At 33.9% G+C, this 21,540-nt stretch overlaps 1 protein-coding gene across 11 annotated transcripts in view; it reads left to right on the forward strand.

Moving 5' to 3' along the window:
- The window catches only part of DGKB (diacylglycerol kinase beta), a 723,907-nt gene that overhangs the window by 268,067 nt on the left and 434,300 nt on the right, over positions 1–21,540 (forward strand). For all 11 annotated transcript variants that reach the window (XM_058296926.1, XM_058296928.1, XM_071215137.1 and 8 more), the window contains 3 exons: positions 3,475–3,594; positions 13,944–14,017; positions 19,748–19,822. In XM_058296926.1, the coding sequence (XP_058152909.1) occupies positions 3,475–3,594; positions 13,944–14,017; positions 19,748–19,822 (269 nt within the window). The remainder of the gene's footprint in view (positions 1–3,474; positions 3,595–13,943; positions 14,018–19,747; positions 19,823–21,540) is intronic.

The raw sequence follows: 21,540 nt of genomic DNA on the forward strand, positions 1-21,540 counted from the left end.
ATCGCCGTGCTTTGCTGCTGCCTGTCTCGCATGCTGCGATCAGACAAAAAGAAGAAAACCCTGTGCTGGAGGTAATCATCACTTGCTGCTTGTAGTTTGCGAGTGATCGATAACAGCAGGCTTAAGGATTGTGGTAAACATCCCTTTTGTGGAAGCAGTTTTCAGCAATCTACAAATACTCTACCTCTGAGAATCAGCATGGTATAGAAAAAGATTTTTTTAGAGCACATATTTATAATGAGGTCTTTTTACTTCACTTATTTTATCTTTCTGTTTTCTGTGGATGGTCTTTTTTGGCTTTTCTTCTCTATTTATTATGATTATTATTCTTTTGGAATTCTAATACAATATCTTCCCCAGTTAAGCTCTGCTGTGCTACTTGTGGAGTTTAAAGATAACAAAACACTGAATTCTATATTTAAAATGTCTGCCTAGCGAACACAAATGGCTGATATTTGAAAATTCTGAAAGATCAATAATGGTATTTTTATTTTATAGCTATATAGTTTAAGATCTTTCATGCTTTTTGTTGTTAGGATCATTCTTCAGTGTTTGAATAATTTCTATTGATTAAAACAATAATTTTCCAAGTCTTTTATATCTAGGATATTTATCTGGCAGAAGGAAATTTGCCTTAATTATCACAAAGTCATTCATTTTGTGTTTTGGAGCTCAAAAAACTAAAAAAAGAAAAAAAAGAAAGAAATTGGAGGTAAAGTGGTAAATACTGCCCCCTTTTACTCAGAGATAAATTTTATCCTGAATAATTATATAAAATCAGGTTGGTGGGCTCTTTCTGAAACTTGTCCATAACTTCAACACTGGGACTAACCTTCTTAAATATCATTATAGAGCTCTGCTGGTCAGCGTTAATTATCCCAAAAAACAGGATAGGGAATGTTTCTGGACAACGGATTTTTCAAGGATATTATTGCTGCCTCTTTACTGTCCCTCATATATGAAAGGAAAGAAAGATTTTCTCAAGGGTAAAAGGAAATAACGTGCTACTACCCTCTGTTAGCTTGTGCTGCTTAAATAAAATATAGGGAATATCTCCAAAAGACTTCTTTATAAGTTTTAAATAAGCATAAAACAATCTGGTACAATAATAAGTAGACAAGTAGACCCTGGGAAAATCAAATGGTTATCAGTCTCTCATTTTTAAATTTTCAACTTGATTAATTCTATAATTCCTCAGGCATTTTCCACCAAAAAAAATAGTCATTTGATTTTCTTGGAATGTAGGTGTGTTCAAACATTTATCATTTAAGTATTCACTAAATTATGTGAGAGAACATGCATACAATTGGATATATTGAGGAAAAATTATTTATTAACTGGATATATATATATCTTTCTCATAATCCTGAATGTTGGAAATAAAGTATCACCAATTAAAAGCTAAATTTAGGGTTTTAAAATTTTTATTTTTCAGAATTGCTTACTATAAAGCATTTGTTTACTCCACAGCTTACTGAGAAGAATGACTCTCTGTGCATCCTGAAGCCACTTAACTAACAGCTATCTGCTACTTGGAGGTTCCTCACCACGCAGGAATTTCCCTAGCTATATGTAGTCAAGAATTAAATCAAATCTAAAATTCCATAGCACTTACAAACATATGCTTAGAAGTCTTAAATTCCTGATATTAGCTAAATAGGTAATCTGGCCACCATTGCCCTTCCTAATGTGTCTAACCAATTTAAAATTTATGTAATTCTTCTAATCTAAGCATTTTAGGAATTGAATGCTAAGGATTAGTTTTTTTAATAGCTCCTTCACATTGTAGAATTTTATAAAATATTGATAGAATATTTTATTACCGGCATAAAAAGTACCCTGAAATGAATTCTTCCCATATTTATCAACATATTACATTTGAGAGCTTTTATATAACCTAAGCATTTTCAAATAAAAACATGGAATTTCACCTATGTAAACTTATTCCTAATGTAACTGGTAAAACTGCATGCATAGATATGCTGATGTGACAAACACTTTGCTAATGGTAATATTAATGAGCACCTAGCTGCAGAACCACACCCGTGTAACAGTATTCATATTAACTCATTTATTGGGCAAACAGTGTAATGCTGGCACAATGTTCAAAACTCTATATATTTTCTATTAAACCGTATACCACTCTGAGAAATTGGTATTACTCTCTTCATTGTGCATAAAAGTAAGCTCCCTAAGATCTCATAATACTTAAGTGGCAGGAATGGTATTCAGCTCAGGTTTCTGACTCCAAACATCATCTCATAATCTACTCTTCCTATACATTGTACCCTTTTACTATCTATGGGCAAAACTAATTGCAAGCTTAGGAAAGAAGGAAATTTCTTAATATCAATATTTTTTGCCAGAAATTATGTTTATGTGAAAGCGGAATTTCACATAATTTTTCAAAATACTTGAAATTTCAGGAATCCTGTTACACCATCCATTTTCAGTTATACAAAAATCAGCAGCAATGTTTTGCACCATGAAATTACAAGGTAAATTGACCAAACTGATTAACCTTTATTTTGCTCAGACAAGCTTTCTGATTCACATGACTCTAATATACTTGAAAAGAGGTTTACTTTTAAGCTAATTAAAAGTATCTTCACTATCTATACTAAGGGACCAAGGAAGAGGCCAAGGTTTATAAATTGCAAAGCTGAAGGAGGAACTAACAAAAGAGAATGTAAGAGGGCGCTCAGTGAGGTTGGTAGAGAACTGGGAGAAAGAAGTGTCCTGGAAGCCAGGGAGGCAAGTTTTCAGGAGGGAAGAAGAGACAATTCTGTAAAGTGCTGCTGAAAGTTTGAGAATTTGGACACTATCACATGTGGCAATGAGAAGATCCTTCCTGGTTATTTTAATGAAAAATTTGATTTGGTGAAATAGTTGTAATAAATGTTGACTGAGTTGGTTTGAAGAGAAAGTGAGAGGATAAAAAATAGAAATAGGAAACAGGCAATTCCTACCAGGAATTTTTCCATTATGCAGAAGAGAAAAATTAGCTGGAAAGGAATTTGAGTTTTAAGCTATATGCCATCCTTCATATAAATAATAGCTTAAATGGCCATCATTCAATTAGAATTCATTTTTTATACTGCATGTATAAGTACCCTTGTTAGTACGCAGTGGTTAATTCTTTAAAATATAATCTAATACTATTAATCTGTACCTTTGCTTATGAGAATAATCAGTTTTAGATGGTCTTTAAAAACTTTTGATGAAAAGTCATAAGTGGACACATAGGGATATTACAATTTGATTTTTTATATAGTTTCTCTGAAGTTTAGTTCATGCAGCTTTCGTAAATATGGAGTGAAGTAACTTAGGTGAAAGCAGCAGCATTCATATTATTCATAGGATCTCAAATTAGGAAGTTGGTCCCAAGTGTGTAGTCGTAAAACAGTTGTTGATTAGTTACACCTTTTATTAAAACAGGTCAACATGTTCATAAATTTTTTTTGTTCCTTATAGGAAAGACAAGCAACAGTTAAAAAGGAAAAGGGTGGTTCCCAACAGCCGAACAAAGTGACCACTGACAAGAGCAAAATGCATAGAGCCAACTCCGTTACTGTGGATGGGCAAGGCCTGCAGGTATGATTTCTTTAATCTTAAATTAGCAGCTTTCATATTTTGTTACTTCTATGCCCTTAGAGGAACATATGTCCAGCTATCAACACATTCATTTAATGTGCTTATTAGCTCAGTAAACTGTTTCAGAAATATATTTATTAATTTATCAAGATGTCAATCTTATAATTGATTGGCAGAGAGACATTCTGGCTACATTAATCATCTATAATGCTATCTCCATTTAAACACAGATTGATAGGAGATCTTTTGTCAATCTGAAAGATTTTACAAATTATTACTAAATATACACATTTATTACATATAGTGTATACTTATTTAGAGGTGTATTTGTATGTGTGTATATGCATATATATATGTATATATATATACATGTATGGCTTTGAGGATTCTTTTTACCAGCCCCCCAAAATTGTATTTAATCTATGCCTACTTTCCTAAGTTTAAGTCAAAATTCAAAGCCCATATTTTTCAGCTTAAAGTTTTAACACTTTAAAAACCTATATATTATCCCTGTTTTCTCTCAAGAATATTTCTTTCCCTATGTATTTTAAGACACTTTATATTGTGAGTTTTTGAAATTTATCTCTATTTTTCAGTCCAACATGAAAATAGTCAATGAAATTAAGCTATGGAATTATGGAGTTCATTTTCTGTTTTTCTACCTATGTTCTTTATTTCAATTGCCTATTCCTTTCCTTAAGAATGTGGTTCAAGATTCATGTCCTCCAGGAAAACATACCAATTACTTACCACATTATTATTCAATATACATAATTTAGTATTTTCATTTTATTAATTTATCTGCTATGATATGGATTATATCTTTTATATTCCTTAATTTGCAAACACAATGCAGGTTACATAGTAAATGTATAAATGCTTTGCTTCTTCACTGTCTTGAATATCAGATTGAAAATGGAATAATAATAGTATGATTATGCATAATCAGTTTACTACTTTTTTTTTGGTCTAGTAAAAGTCATTGTGAAGAAAATCTTAAATTATTAAACTCAAATATCAAAAGAGGAAATTCTAAGTGATATAATTAATAAATTGGTTAAAGAGTATAGAAATTAATCAGCAAAAATGAAAATCAGTATCTATTTTTATTAGAAGTCATATCTATGTTTTCAGCAGTCCCACTGAAAGTTTCAAATGTGAAATTTATCCATGATTTTGATAGCAAAAAATTCATTAAAGTATCCCATGTATTTTCATTGAAAAAAATCAGCATTTGTAAATTCAGTACACATATTGATTAGCTTATACCTTTAGCCACACTGGATTTACTCTGTACTCTTACAATGAAATTGATGAAAGGGAAACCTAATTTTGAAATCCAAAGTGTATTTCACACATGGCTAGGTATATATTTATCATGGAAAGCTAAAGTATGTCATTTATTTTAAAAGGCTAGGAATATGATAGTGTTTTACACATATTACACATTTTACATATATTCTTTCAATAAATGTATGAACTAAATATCATTATTATTATTTTCATTTTCAAACTGGCTTATTGATACACAAAAGTAAGGTAACTTTCCCAAGGCACATGGTCAGTGTGATAAAGTCAAGATTTGAATGTGAGCTGACTTACTCCCAGCCCACATGGTTTATTCCTATGACCCCCTGCCTTCTTGATTAACAAATTTTGTCAGGTATATAATTGGTAAATTTCTGACCACTTTGTTCTCCCAAGCACTTTTATATTTCCACAGGGTTTAAGATAAAAATCATATAGGCACTAGAATTATATCTACTCAAGTCTCAGGTTCCTAAGACTTAAACTACATTTTACTCACAAATTAAAACCAAAATTAAATGGTGAGTGCAGTGTTTTGAAACTGACATAGAAATATAAGTGCTATTTTCTTTTTTATTCAAAAAGAGTCTGAAATAATCACTACAGCTAAATTGGTCACATATACAAAAAAACAGAAGGTTAACATTCTTTGTGGATGTGTTTCATCTCTTTAAAAAGTTAAGAACTTTGCATAACATTCTTTAGAATATAAAACGTTTCCGCTAAAATGACAGTAGGCAAAGAGGAGACATCAACTTTAACAAAATAGTAATACATAATATGGAAATCATCACTGTATTTTTTGAATTTTTAAAATCAATATATAATCATGTGTGATAGTCTGTTTCATCTCAGCAGAATGCATTAAAATATGATACATATAGGTATTGACCTCGTTTGGGGAAAATGTAAAACAGTAAAAGAATAAATTCCTGAATAGCTAGCTAATTCATGCAAAATGTATAAAATAATGTTTTGTTGTGGTAATCAATTTTAAAATAATAAAATGGTTGTGCTGTTTCAGGAAAGGTAAAAAGATCTGCTAGAAAATTAATTTTATCTATTAGGTTTAAAAATATATATATCATGAAAAAGCATTGAGTTGCAGTCCAGTTTGCATATAACTCAGTGACAGAAGATATCTACACTGCTTAAAGAAGACTATTAATCATAGTTAAGCACATTCATCTTACTTCTTTCCAGCTAACCAGCATAATGATCAGGATTATTATTTCTAATTAGAGGAAGTAATAGATCATGTGTAACCTTAGGATGAGTCTCATTAATTAACCTGAGTCCTAGGGGAATTCAAATTGAGGTGGTTAGGCACTCTGTCTTTGTCATCACCCACACCAGAGGATTACACTTAATACATATGACCAAATGTAATAGAAACTACGATTTCTTAACATGCAAGAGGTGTAAAAATATATATGACTATCCCACTTATGAACAAATATGTTGAAAATGAAATGATTAAATTGTATTATGCTGACATTTCATTGTCCTTAATTATTCTTTGAGGAAAATTCCAATAAGAGTGTTATTTAAGAACTGAAGATTCTAGTTCGTATTACTTTTAACATGAGAAAACAAGTGAACCTTTTCACTTATATATCTGAAACCAGACTGGTGTCTTCCCCCAACACAGCTGCTTTTCTCTATCTTTTTTCTCATTTGCAATATTCTTTCATGCAATCACCAAGATTATTATAAGCTATACATGCACATATGTAATGGCACATGTGTATATGAAATTAATAATCTTTCTTTGATTGATAAGTGTGTGTGTGTGTTTGCATACCTTGCCCACTTTAGGCTCTTCAGTCCTGTCGACTCTCATAATCAGCTGTTCCTTGCAATTCCAACTGCCTTATCTGAGACTATATTTATTAATCTATAGTTTGAATAGTACAACCATATTGTATCTGAGTTATTTTTTTATATATAATTTTTTATTTTTGTTTTTAAAGAAGCTTTCAATTATATAAATGTTACATAAAAAATATAGGGGATTCCCATATGCCCCACTCCTCACCTCGCATACTTGCCCACATTAACAACATCCTTTCTTAGCATGGGTACATGTGTTACAATTGATGAACACATACTGAAGCACTGCTACTAGCCATGGGGACTATAGATTACATTATAGTTTACACTCTATCCCACACAATTTTGTAGGTTATGACAAAATATATAATGGCCTGTATCCGTCCCTGCAATTTCAATATCCCAAAAGTGCCCCTGTGTTACAACTATTCTTCCCTTTCCCTCCTCAAAGAACCTCTGGTGGCCACTACCTTTATATCAGATATAAGTTCTTCCATTGCTAGAATAATAAGTCTGTAATAGAAAAATAATAAGTCTACTTTAGTCCTTTGTTCATTCCCCAATCTTGAGGATTTGGGATGGTGGTGTCCACTCTGTTTCTAATTGAGTGGGGGCTTAGGTCCCACAGGGCAGATGGATGGAACTATCTTACTTGCAGTTGCAGATACTCTGTTCCTTGGGGTTGGTGTTGTCCATCATCATCTCCGTGTTTGTTGCCCTAGGTGAGTCCAATGAACTAGAGAGTAGATGCTGCAACTCTTGAGATTCAGGGCTCAACTGGCACATAAATGGATCAAAGATTTAAGTCTCTGGGACATATATTTTTAAAGTATAGTGTTAATTATAGGTTCAAATAAAAGGGGCAGAAGAGCCATTTGTAGTCTGTTACATTGGGGAGCATGAGTTCCAGAATAAGGCCTACTGACAGGGTGCCAAATTCCTGAGCTTGTTTGTCCTTATAGTCTCTGGATGTCTCTAGAGCCCTCAGGAGCCCTATTGTTTGAATCACTGTTTACCGTGGCAGTCATTGAGACGTAGATAAGCATAACTTCTGGCCTGACCTCCAGACTCACTTTGAAATCTCTTAGCCATAAAATCTCATTTGTATTAAATATTTTCCCCTTTTGGCCAAGGTCTTTTTCCAGATACATTGTTAGTTGGGGCTTGATGATAATCCCTTGGTGATAGGGTGAGTTATACCTGGGAGTCATGTCCCATGCAGGGAGGAAGGTCATGCATTTATATGCTGAGTTATTATTTCCATACACATAATATATTACATGACAAGTGAAAAGGAAAAAAAAAGGTAGGAGTCAGAGATAAGGGAGTATTGCATAAATTTTATCTTATTTTATTATTATTATTTTTAGAGATACCAAGGCTGGGGTTTGAACCCAGGACCTTATATGTGGGAAGCTCGTGCTCAACACTAAACTACATCAGCTTCCCTACCTTGATTTTTTCATTTGTTTGTTTTTGTTTTTAGGAGGTACTGGGGATCGAACCTGTGTCCTCGTATGTGGGAAGTAGATGTTCAACTTCTTGAGCTACATTGTTCCCTCTGTAATTTTATATAAGATGGTTAGGTTCACCTTCATTAAGAAGTTGATATTTGAGTAAACTCTTAAAGAGATAAGGGAGTTGGCCATGTGGATATCTGAGAAGGACTGAATGGTTGGAAGGGGAGTAATGAAGGTGAAGAGAGGTGATAAGATTCTATATATATTTTGAGGACAGACTATGCTGACAGACTGGATATAGGGTTTCTAAGAAAGAGAGGAGACAGAGATTCTCCAAGCTTTTTGACTCATGCAACTGAAATGGAGTTGCCAGTGACTTAAATGGAGAAGATTCTGAGTGAACGTGATATGGAGAGATTTTTCTGATAAATTTGAGATTCTATAAGACATTCAAATGAATATGTCAAATAGGCAGATGTATATATTGATCTAGAATTCAGGGGAGAGGACAGATATAATTTTGAGATATAATTTTGAGAGTATAATAATGAGATTATATCCCTAAGGCAGAGAGTATGGAAAGAGGACTGATTGAACTGGGATCCCAAAACAGTCTAACTGCAAAATCATTCTCTCTAATAATGACTATATTAAATGACCTCTTTAGGTGACTAAATAAGATTTCACAGAATTATCTCAGTTCAGTATATAGGAGAATCCAATATAAAACTTTTCTTTCTGGAGTGCCAGCAGAACAGCTTCAGGGTTCTTTTATGTTTCAGAGAGTAAAACCTGTTTTTCATCTGTTTATATACTGTTCTGCTTAACAAAATTTAGATGCTGTATGAATATATACCTCCAGGAATGAATTGTGTTAAACTGGCACACTTTTCAATATTTTTGTGTTTTTTGTCTTTTCTCTAACACCTTACCAAATCCTGTAACAAAAATGGTACAATATTTTAGGATGCCAACAAATTAGTTTTCAAAATAATTTAAATCTATGTGTTATTTCTAAATTATTATAGGGGATTTCCATACATCTTCGTTCACCTTAATCATATTTACTGAATTTTAGAAACTAAAAGAACTGTTTGCATTCCTTTAACCAGTAAGTATGATTTGTAGTACAATGCAAACAAGTTCTCCTAGGCTGGATTCTGTAAAGGAGAGGGAAAGTAGTTCTTCCTTGATTTTGACCTTTCTAGTCACCATGATCTAGAATCAGATAGTCAATTGAATTAACTAATTGAAATACCACATCTAATAATACCTATTTTTATCTCAGACTATTTAAGTTACAAAAAAGACTGACTGAAAATGAATATTCCCATACTCATCAATAAGAACTGGACAATGTAAAATAAAATAGAAAATGGAAGATACACAAGGATTTTGATGACAAAATTCTATTTTTCTTCTTTAATAAAATTCTATTTTATTAAAGATACTAAGTTTGATGAAGAAAAACTGTCCATACCGGATTCTATATCCAATTCTGTGTCTCTCATCAATCTTTTGCATGAATTATTAAGTTCTGAAGCATATAACATGGAAATAACAAAAACAAGAGACAAACACATAATAGTGGTTTAAACATGAAAACCTATTATTTTTATCTTGTGCAAAGGAAGTCTAAGAGTAGGGGTGAATGAAAAGCTCACATCTGGGAAGCAGACTTGGCCCAGGGGTTAGGGTGTCCGCCTACCACATGGGAGGTCCATGGTTCAAACCCCAGGCCTCCTTGACCCGTGTGCAGCTGGCCCATGCGCAGTGCTGATGCATGCAAGGAGTGCCCTGCCACGCAGGGCTGTCCCCCGTGTAGGGGAGCCCCATGCGTGAGGAGTGCATCCCATAAGGAGAGCCACCCAGTGCGAAAGAAAGTGCAGCCTGCCCAGGAATGGTGCCGCACACACGGAGAGCTGATGCAACAAGATGATGCAACAAAAAGAAACACAGATTCCTGGTTCCACTGATAAGGATAGAAGCTTAGGTCACAGAAGAACACACAGCAAATGTACACAGAGAGCAGACGCTGGGGGGGAGGGAGGAGAAATAAATAAAAAATAAATCTTTAAAAAAAAATAAAGCTCACAGTTTCATTAGGACTTGGATCTATCTTTGTTTCCCATCTGCTACCTGTGACTTCTTCAAAGTTCCCTCATGATCCAAGATGGCTGCTGGCCTCATCATCTTCCAATCCCATGGCAGCTAGAGGACATGTGATAGAAGCACTCACCTTTTGGGTTAGGAGTATAATCTCGAATTCCCCTACAATGCTTCAAAATATATCTCATCGGGCAAAGCATGAACATATACTTCTCTTCCACTTAGAATATTCATTTATCTTCTTACATGAGTTGAAGTTAACTTCTTAATACTCTTTAAAAAAATACATACATATATATATATATATATATATATATATATATATATATATAAAATTTTGCAAATAGCAACAATAGCTATCAAGATACTGGCATGATGGGAGGGGGCAATCTTCCAAAGTGAGCCTGTGCCCAGAGTTTTTTTACTAAGGAAGAAGGAAAATATGGGTATAGAGAGTGGTTTGTCACTAAGATGTTGTGTCTTATTTCAGTTCATTATTTGTTTGCTAAACTTGAAAGTGGCTATGCAGTGCTGCAAGTCTTTGGCCTGCAAATCTGTGCACTCCGTCCTTGGTCTCCTGGCACCCAAATTTGTTCTGCTGGATTGGCCTTCTTTTTATATTAGCAAAGGTTAACGGGGTTTTAAAACCTTTTGAATGTGAAAGCAGGTGCCAGATGTTCCTGGAACCTTGACATTTCTAATATAACACCATTAAATGTTCCCTTAACACCAGAGCCTCAGGGGTGCTGATGTTTCATCTCATATCAGTCCCCCCAAAAGTGGGATATATTAGATTAGGGGTTTTATGTGTTATCAGCATTATCAAAGAGGTACAATTCCATAGAGCCTGATAACTTGCAAATACCCAAAGTTTCAAATGTTTTCTTTTTTCTTTTTTTTTTTAATATAATCTTACCTCATAAGGGATCTGTGAGGAAAAGATTGCTTGATTTTATTATTCCTGTATTTCCATACCAGGTGTTTTACTTGTCTCAATTGTGTTATATTATCATTTTCCAAGTTCTTCCTTTGTCTAATTTCCTTTCTATCATTCTAAACCATTTATTCTATTCTCCATCTATCCACCCCTCAAAATCATATCTAGATTTTTATATTTAATTTCAAGATACTCTAAAACTGTAATCTATTCTAGTGGGATATTCATGTGTTCATGGTAATATGTAGTTTAAAACATTTTTCTTCTATAGCATAGTACTGACTTTTATTTGATAACTTAAAATGATACTTTTAATTATTCTAATAAATAAATATTCTTAAAGGCATTCCAGAATATTATAATAAATGTTTTCAAATGAATTCCAAATATTGGACCCAGAACAAATTTATAAATAATCTCACATAATGCTGAACTGAATGTCGACTGTTAGGAGAAAGGGAAAATCATCCTAATATGTACTGGGACCAGATTCAATGCTTTGCTCAAAAGCCTTTATTTACCTTGAGATTCTCACCTTTATTTAAAATAAGATTAATAAAATTAATAAAATTAAGTGCAGAAAGCAACTAAAATCGAAATCTGTTAGCATTACTTTATTTGTGTGAAAACTTTAGGAATTCTGTCTGATTTTGTAATAGATGAGAAAAGAAATTGAAAACTAGTCTTAGATATGAGTGTTTTCTGGTGTTTCTTCATTTTTGTTTTTAATGGGGAAAGAGGGTATTACAAGCTAGTAACACAATGGCTTTAATACAGTAGGCACCTTATATTCATTACTTGACTGCTGTTACTGGAGATCCAGCTCAACCATCTCATCTCCCAACCGAATTAGAAACAAATTAGGAACTGAGTCCTTTTCCTCTTTATGAAGGAAAGTAAAACACAGACACTTGATAGACTGTAATAAGGACTAACTGGATAAAAGCACAGAGATTAAGAATAACTTTTTCAACCTTCTCATTTAGGAAATGTGAAGATTTTAACATTTTCCCATGGTCTCTACTCATTAGAAAAAATTCTATTCTCTTTAGGAATTGGAGAAAAAATATGTTGGTAGAATATTTTTACCGTTATTATTTAAACAGACAGGAGAGGTGGGAATGCTATGGTGAAATGATTACTTTTAGTTGTCTGATCGAATATTTAAGGGGACTTTTCTAGGGGAGCAACAGCACTACAATAAAGATACTTTGAATATTTTTCCAAGTAGATTGATCAAAAGCTATTTACAACAAAACTTTTAAAGGGCTCCACTAGTTGCATATTTTGTTACTAAAATATTTTAAAATTTTTGGCCAAACTGCAAATAGCATATGTCTTAACATTAAAGTAAAAAATACAAGAGTTCTTTACCACTGTATCTGAAACAACTCTTTCCCCCACCAATATCACTTTACGCACCTTATTTTTATTTTCATGACACTAGTCACAACTGAATATATATTTAATAACTTGTTTATTTGTTGTCTATTCATTCACTAAATTATGAACTCCATTAAGATGGGCACTTTGTCTTGTTCCAGAGAGCAGTAGTAGTGACAAAAGCAACACTTGATCTATTGTAGACATGCAGTCAATTATTGCTGTAAATGAAGAGGAGAACAATATTTAATGGGCTGCTGCTTAGCAAATAAGCTTGATTGACTCCCTTTTTGCTCCCCAAGCAGGGAAAGAAAGCACTGAGTTAAAACTGTAGAGAGAGATTGTTAGGCAGAAAAGTACCTAACATACAGCAAAGCTCTATACAAGGGTCTTCTACAAAAGTAGGATTCTTTATAGTTCAGTCTTTCTTTGCTTGTGATCTTTTTTTCTCAATGTGTTGCTTTATTCTGGCTGATCCTCTCACTGACCCACAAATTGTACTGTTTGGTTTTATCTCATTGATATTGCAAATGTTATCCCCTCTTCCTGAATACTTTCCCATTGCCCTATACCTAACTAAGCCCACTTCTCTTTGAAGAGAAGTACCATACTGGTAGAGATAATCAAACAAATATAGTCAAAACACAGGGTTTAATTGAGTTACTAAAGGTATGTGTATGCATGCATAGATGCACTCACACATGCACACACACACTTTACCCCTCAGTTTACAAGAAGAAATGCACAGACCTTAAATTTGCTAAATGATATTTCATGACTTAGTAATAATAAGGGACCTGTGTACTAGTAAGAATTCTCTGGAGAAAAAGTGCCAACAGGATCTATATGTAAATATTAAGTGATTTATTATAGGAATTGACTTACAAGACAGTGAGGAATGGCAAGTCCAAATTCCATAGAGCAGGCTGCAAGCTGAAAACTCCAATAAAGGTGAAGTTGTATTCCTCAGGAGAACTTGGCTGGTTGAAGTAGAGCAGAAATTCATTCTTACTTATGAAATCCTCAGTTCTGGCTTTTAGGACTTCCAACTGATTAGGCTAGATGAGAGAACTCCTCACATTGCTGAGGGCATTCTCCGTTGTTGATTGTAGATGCAATCACCTGTAGATGCTATCAGCTGATTATAGATGCAAATCCATCTACTGAAATATCCTCACAGAACCCAACTGGCTGGTGCTTGCTTGTCCAAAAACTGGACACCATAACTTAGCCAAGTTGACACATGAGCCTTGGCATCACAGCCTGCTTCATATATAATGTGCATAGTAATCTGTTCATATTTTCAACTTTTCTTCTAGATCACTCCTGTTCCTGGTACACATCCACTTTTAGTTTTTGTGAACCCCAAAAGTGGTGGGAAGCAAGGAGAACGGTATGTTTTTAAAATCATCTTTATTTTCTATATTATACATATATGAAAAGATAAACTAGAATTATGATGTATAATTACTTAAAATACTCATGCACACTTTGCTAATTTTTATGTGAAATAAATGATGCTAAAATCTATATGTAATGTACATTTTTATTTGATATTAAAACTCCTTTTTTAATAGTTAAAAATTTTAATGTAATGACCTTTTATAAATATCCTAGCTATCATAGCTCAAATATCTGAATTCTCTTTATGCCAACTATTACCCACAGCCCTTAACGAAGAGTTCAGTTGTAGGGAGCAGAAGTCATATTCCAGGCAATATATAATAATTTTCTGTATGTATGTTCTTGGAGAACTACTACATACCTAAATCTGAATAATAACAAGATTATTGGGTATATCAGTATTCAAGCTTGCAATGCAAAATTTCATTTTTGTATTCAGTTAGTGGTTAAATCAAAATATTTAATAAATATCTGAAAATCACTCCATTAAAGATATCTATGTCCTATTAAAGGACATAGATATTTATTTTATTTATAATGACTTATAAATAAAAATGCAGTTGTACCTGCCTTAATTCTTTCTAAAAGTCTGCTAATTCCAACTGAAAAATAAGCAAACAATTTTGGGGTAAGCAAACAATGAGATGAAAGTAATCACACAAAGAGCATGAGGGTAAAATAGTATTTGTGGCTCACTAAACAATGAAGTTAACACTTTCCCATGATTAAGGGAATTTTTAAAAAGTAATTTCTTCCCCTACCTTTTAACTTTCCTGCTTTATCTCAATGAAATGAAGGATTTTCTTCAGTTTTCAGTCAACACAATATTTCTGCATAAAATAGATAGGTTTTTCTCTTTCTATCACTGTATAATTTTTTTACTATGTTAAAGATTATAAAAATTACTTTAAGTGAATAGTGGCTTAATAATTTAAAATATTCATAGTGCTTTAGTGTTTTATTGTGAGTTATCTAACTCATACAGATATAAAATAGTAACTTAATAATAATGCTAATATTATTTTTCTCCTTTCCTACTTCTAGTCTTTTGGTTATATGTATTATGGGCATTTTGAAAAAAAGAAAAATCTTCACACAGTATTAGATAAAACTTATATTTATAATATAAATTTGAAATCAATGAAATCAAGAGAAAAAATAAAAATATATTTTCATAGGAAAAAAATCTTCTCAAATTGAGTTATTAATCATGATGAATACCTATTAATTGAATGTCTGCCTTCTCCTTTTCCCTATCCCATATAAATACTTTTCTGTAATTTTTTGAAATATATATAGATACCCTAAAGTGATTAGAAAATTAAACTTAATGGGAGAAGGGGATCATAGTTGAAAGTCTCTTTATTCATACCCACTTATGTTTTGTGCATTGTACACTAACAGAGACCATTTGAAGTCAAATGAAATGTAAACATGTTTTTGAAGAGATCTTTTATGTGTGCAAACATAAATTATCCTACATGCATAAGAGCCTCCTTTGACAAACAATGAGATTCCCTTTATAATTTTCCTTTCAAAGTAGTTTGGCTTCACTTGACTTTGATGTGCTAGATAAGTAACAAAAGGTCACAGAATTCTATATTCAAGTAAACTTTCCCATATTATCAACAGTTGTAAAAGTGTTTACGTACCATTCATTCAGACAGCAACCACGTCAAACCCAAATCTACTAGGTACCAGGAAGAAAAAATATCTTAAGACATAGTCACCCAGGAATTCAAGCATGTAAACAGATGTATTGTAAAATGACATATTAAAAGTGAAACTAGAAATATTTAGAGTAAAGGTGCTATGGAATTCAGAGGAAGAAACAAATGCCTCTGAAGACTGAGCAGTTCCGAGGAAGGAAGTGGCATTGGAAATATTTGCCAGGTGAAGAATGGAAAAGCCATAGATTTAGGAACTGGCATAGTGTCTTCAAGGAACCAGGACAAGTTCTCCAAACTTAAAGTTGAAAGTAGGGAGGAAAAAGATAAGAGATAATTTGTAGCCATACGGTGAAAGTGTTTGGATTTTATGTTATATAAAAATTGACACTAGTGGCAAGGTTTAATCATGGAAACAGTATGATGGTATTTGTGATGGTTTTAAATTGAAGGCACTCCAGAAAAACATGCTCTTAAATTAAATCCATTTCTGTGGTGTGAACCCATTGTAACTAGGACCTTTTGATAAGGTTAAAGTGTGGTCCAGTCCAGTCAGGATATGTCTTAACATATTACGGGAGTCCTTTATAAATAGAATGAAATTCAGACAGATGGAGAGAGAAAGCCACAGGAAGTAAGAAGCTAAACTGGAACCCATAAGAGAAGGAAGATCAGGAGATATCTCCATGTGTACTGCCATGTGACAGAGGAACCAAGGATCATTGGCAACCAGCCCCAGAACACCGCAGTCCTCAGGGATAGAGCATCACCTTGATGATGCCTTGGTTTGGACATTTTCCTGGCCTCAAAACCATAAGCAAATAAATTCTCATCGTTTAATCTGCCCATTTCATGGTTTTTGCTTGAGCAGCCGAGGAAGCTAAACCAGATTTTGGTGCCAGGAGAGTGCGGTGCTGCTATTGCTGATACCAAAAATGTGGAACTGGTTTTGTAATTGGGCAGCGTTTAGAGACTAGAAGAATTGTCAGCTGCTTGATAAAAAGAGAATAAAAGAAGGAGACCGGTATAGAAATATGGATGTTAAAGGTATAAAAGTCTATAAACTAAAATGTAAACCATAATGTAAAACATAAGGAAATTAAAAATTTAGAAATTTGTGCAGTATGAAATATAAACAATAATGTAAACCCAAATGGAACCATGTTTGATAGCTATGTTTTAAAATCTGTACATCAGCTGCAGCAAATATAACATGAACATGTAAAAAGATCATTACTAGAGAAAGTGGAAAAGGGTTTGATGTTAGATATCTGGGAGTCCCCTATATTGTGTATGTGAATTACTGTGATCTAAAACTTTTTTGAAGACAAAATTAAAAATAATTTTTAAAAAAGGTACTTCTGATAAGGTCTTAGAAGAAAATGATGAATGTTTTTGGAAACTGGAAGAAGGGTGATCTTTTGTTTAAAGTGGCAGAGAACTTGGCAAAATTAAATTCTGTTATCAGGTGGAAATCAAAACATGAAAGTGATGAACTTGGATATTTAGCTGAGGAGATTTCCAAGCTAAGTGTGGACAGTGAAGCCTGGATTCTCCTTGCAAATTATAGTAAAATGTGACAGGAAACAGATAAACTGAAAACTGAACTCCTAGGCACAAAGAAACTAGAAACTGATGGTTTGGAAAATTCTTAGTTTTTGGAAAATGAGGTCCTAGAGAATAGTGCTCCATGTGAGGGTTTAACTGAATATAGAGACAGTCTGTCATGTCAGGGCAAGTCAGGATTGGAAATGCAGTAATGCAGGGAAGATCTATGGAGAGCTCTGTTGTCTGATAGCTTGGACTCCTATAAACCACATGCAAGACCAACAAGATTTTTGTGTAATTTGCATAAGTGGAACCTCTGCCAACCTGGAATAAAAGGGAAAGAGAAGGGACAAATTGAAGGAAAAATCACTTGCAAGGGCAAAACCGTGAAAGCTGCGATGTGGATGGAAGAGATCTCCTTGAGTAAAGAGAGCAGGCCACTCGTTTGTGTGGAAATGTTTAGATTATCCCAGCGCTTGAAGATGGGGTAAAGCCTGTGCGCTGGGGATTGTGAAGAGTCTGGCCACCCCCACAGTGTTTGGAAAGGGTGAAGTCAGTGCTGCAGTATTCGTGGAGAGTCTGGTCATCATCCTCCTGCTTAGAGAGGGCGGGGACTTCCCCCTAGTGATTGGGGGGGGGGGGGCGGGCATAGTTGCTGAACAAGCACTTGGAAGGGTGGGGCTGCTGCTTCATCAGTCCGGGGGGATGAAACTTTGTTCTATGGGTGATTCTCGGATCTGGAAATCTAATGGACTATGCTCTGCTGGGTTTCTGAATTGTTTGGGGACCCATAATCCCTGTTTTCCTTGCAATTTCTCCCTATGGGAATGGAAATTTTTTATCCTCTGCCTCTCCTTCCATTAAACATTGGAAGCAGATGACTTATTCTCTAGGTTTCACAGGTCCACAGATGGAGGGAAATTGGGCACCAGGACAAACCACACCCATAACCAATTTTGCCGCATCTTTGTAGTAAACACTGTTTCTGAAATGACTTAAGGCTTTTGGGATATTGGGATGGAATGAATGTGTTTTCCATGTAAAAAGAATGTGTTTTCCATGTGTTTTGGGGGTCCAGGGCGTGGAGTGTGGTAATTTGAGTCCCCAGAATAATATATTCTTAAATTGAATCCATTCCTGTGGGTGTGAACCTATTGTAAGTAGGATCTATTGATAAGGTTGCTTCAGTTAAGGTGTGGCCTAGTACAGTCAGGATGGGCCTTAATTCTTTTCCTGGAGTCCTTTATAAGTGGAATGAAATTCAAACAGAGAGAGAGAGAGAAAGCCACAGGAAGCAAGAAGCTGAAACAGAACCCTAAGAGGAAAAAGAGACCAGTTGGTATACAAACATGTGACTTGCCATGTGACAGAGAAGCCAGGAATCACCAGCAGCCAAGCCCAGAACACCAAAGTCCTCAGGGAGAAATCATTGCCTTGATGATGCCATGATAATTCCTATTGTTTCTAGAAGATAGACAAGAATTTTATAGACTAATAGAGAACTTGAATACCTAAACTAAGTGATGGCCAAGTTTGATAGCCATTTTTCATAAGGTACAGAATTGTTCACTAATCAGATCCACATGTTAGGGAAAAAGAGGTGTTGGGAATGACTCCAAGACTTTTTCTGAGACATTATGTGATATAATTAATCAAGATCAGAACGTGATGGTTACCACAGGTTTTCGGGTAGGGTGGTGTAAGCATTTATTATAGAGTGAATTTGTAGCTTTTCTGTCAGTAAATATAACAAGGGTGTGTTAGTTAAATTAACAGTAATATTTTCACATGTATGTATACAATTAAAAAATATATATATATTCCTTTACTCTTAATTTTTTGTCTAAGCATTTCAACCCTGTGTGACTCTGTGTACTTGGAAATATTTGTATTGCATTTGTCATACAAAGACTGATTTCTTTCAGAAAAAAAAAGAATTATTAAATATACTCCTGTTGAGACATTTTAGCAATTTTATGAGCTAACTGATAAAGATTGTTTACATGGAATATCTCGGCCTGATAAGGCCATACACTTTACTCAGACACATATGTAAAACGCACACAGTCACAGAGGATAGGTAGTTTTCATCTCTATTAGGTCAGTCCAATAACATATAAACTTCTTAAGGATCTATTGAGAGGTGATATTTAAACAATTTAATACTGCTATATATTTTTTTAAAATATCTATTTGAAATCTAGTAAGTTAGCTAAATAATGCTCATAAAGGCAACAGAGACTGCTAAAGCACATGCATATTCAGAATGCAGGCATCCATATTTCTAATTTAAAAGCTATACTGTCTTTATGATGGCTACTAAGCCCCTTTTGTAAGAACCATAAGCTACTATTGAGCCATCATGATTCTACTATTAATATGAAAAATTTATCAAATGTATTCAATTACAAGAATCTATATTTTTATAAATTGAAGGGGTGTTACTTATTTTAAAATTATTATTAACATGTTAGTTTTCTTTCTTCCTATTCTTACCTTTATAGAATTTACAGAAAATTCCAGTATCTGTTAAATCCTCGTCAAGTATACAGTCTTGCTGGAAATGGACCAATGCCAGGGTAAGTCCAAGGATAATGTCATTACTGCTAACTCATTTAATACTGCCTGATTAAATAAGCAGCCTGATATAGCTAGAACTAGTGGGATTTGAATGCAACCATCAGGACAATATGAAAAAATATGAATAGCAACTGCATAAGCTAAACCAAAGCAGATATTTTTATTTGAAATAGCTAATACTCTGTTTTAAGCAGATTTTCCTTCCTCCCTTCTAAACATTATGAAGGAATAATAATATTAACACACATACACAGAATGGCCCAATGATTAAATTAAATGTCGTGTTTGATGAACTACATTCCTTTCTTTTACTTGCTAAATAGAGAATAAAATCCTACAACAGAGTAAAGAGAAAGCTGAAGAAAGAGTAGAAATCATAAGATAATCTTTACATTTACTACTTCTTAAATAAAATGAATCTCTCTTATTCTTCATTGCTAATATTTAAGATGTAGTGAAATGATTTTTTTTTAACATAAGCTGTATACTTTGAATGTCACAAATATGCACAGAAAAAAAAATTGTCATTATTTTGTCCTAGCTAAGCCACCAATCTCTTTTCTTTCTATCAGCATGAGAGTAAATAGTAGGCCAGGCAAGGTGAAGAGAAGCTCCATAAATCTTACACAAGCTTCTCACAAAAAAAAGTCAGTATGATTTTTAAAAGCATTCTAGTCATTTTGTAGACTCTTCATAGAAACCAAGGATAAAAATTGTCCAAATTTTTTCAAAACTCAGAAGAAGATTTGCATCATTGTGCCCTACATTAAGTAAACATAAATAAAATATAGATAATTAGTATAGTCTCCCAGAATTATGTTTATCTCTTCTGTTTACTCCCTGTTACTCTCCAGGGCCAGTTTCCAAATGCTGAGCAGTGAGCTGAGGATTGCAAATGAAGGAGGATAATTATATGTCCTGATTGTAGAAGGCAGGCTCTCCACAGAAATTTAGTTCAGGGCATTCAGTCTAGACTCCAGAATCTAGAGGTTCCCAACCAGATTATTGGCTAAGTGAGCCACATGCAGAGATTTCTAATCTAGATAAAGTCAAGCAAAAGTGAAGTCTTGATGTTAACTAAGGAAGTTCAGTCTCAATCAAAATGGTTCTTTTTCTTGCCCTATGATAAACCCTTTGGACCCCTCAAGAGGTAGTAGCTCTTATTTTGATTTATTATGAATAATTGGCTACATGGGGACTGCCAAGAATGAACTTCAAAGGGCAGATCATAGGCTGGAATCTCCAGTATAGGTGATGTTGATGTTGGAAGTCCTGAGTGTGAATTCTAGTTTGGAAATTGGCAGACTGGAAATACCTGAAAAAGTCAATGTTGAAGTCTTCAGGCAGAAATTCTTCTGATCCTCAACTCTTGCTGTTGCAATCTCATGTTAAGATAAAGCCAAGTCATGTTATGGAGGGTAATCTCCTTTACTTCAAGCTAACTAATTATAGTTGCTAATCCCACCTATGAAATACCACCACAATGACAACTAGGCCAGTATTTGACCAAACAATTGGACATCTTAACCTAGCCAAGTTGACACGTGAAATTAATCATCACAGTGTATAAGGCATTCAGTAAGTCCATTGCTATGCTCATTGACAAAGATATATTGGGAAGGAAAAACCAATTCAAATACTAAAACAAGTGCATAGTTCAGTGAGGAAAAATCCCATTTATCCTTTAGTTCTATTATGGAAAATTCCAATGAATTTA

Source organism: Dasypus novemcinctus, chromosome 5 (assembly GCF_030445035.2).
Source record: "Dasypus novemcinctus isolate mDasNov1 chromosome 5, mDasNov1.1.hap2, whole genome shotgun sequence".
Lineage (NCBI taxonomy): Eukaryota > Metazoa > Chordata > Mammalia > Cingulata > Dasypodidae > Dasypus > Dasypus novemcinctus.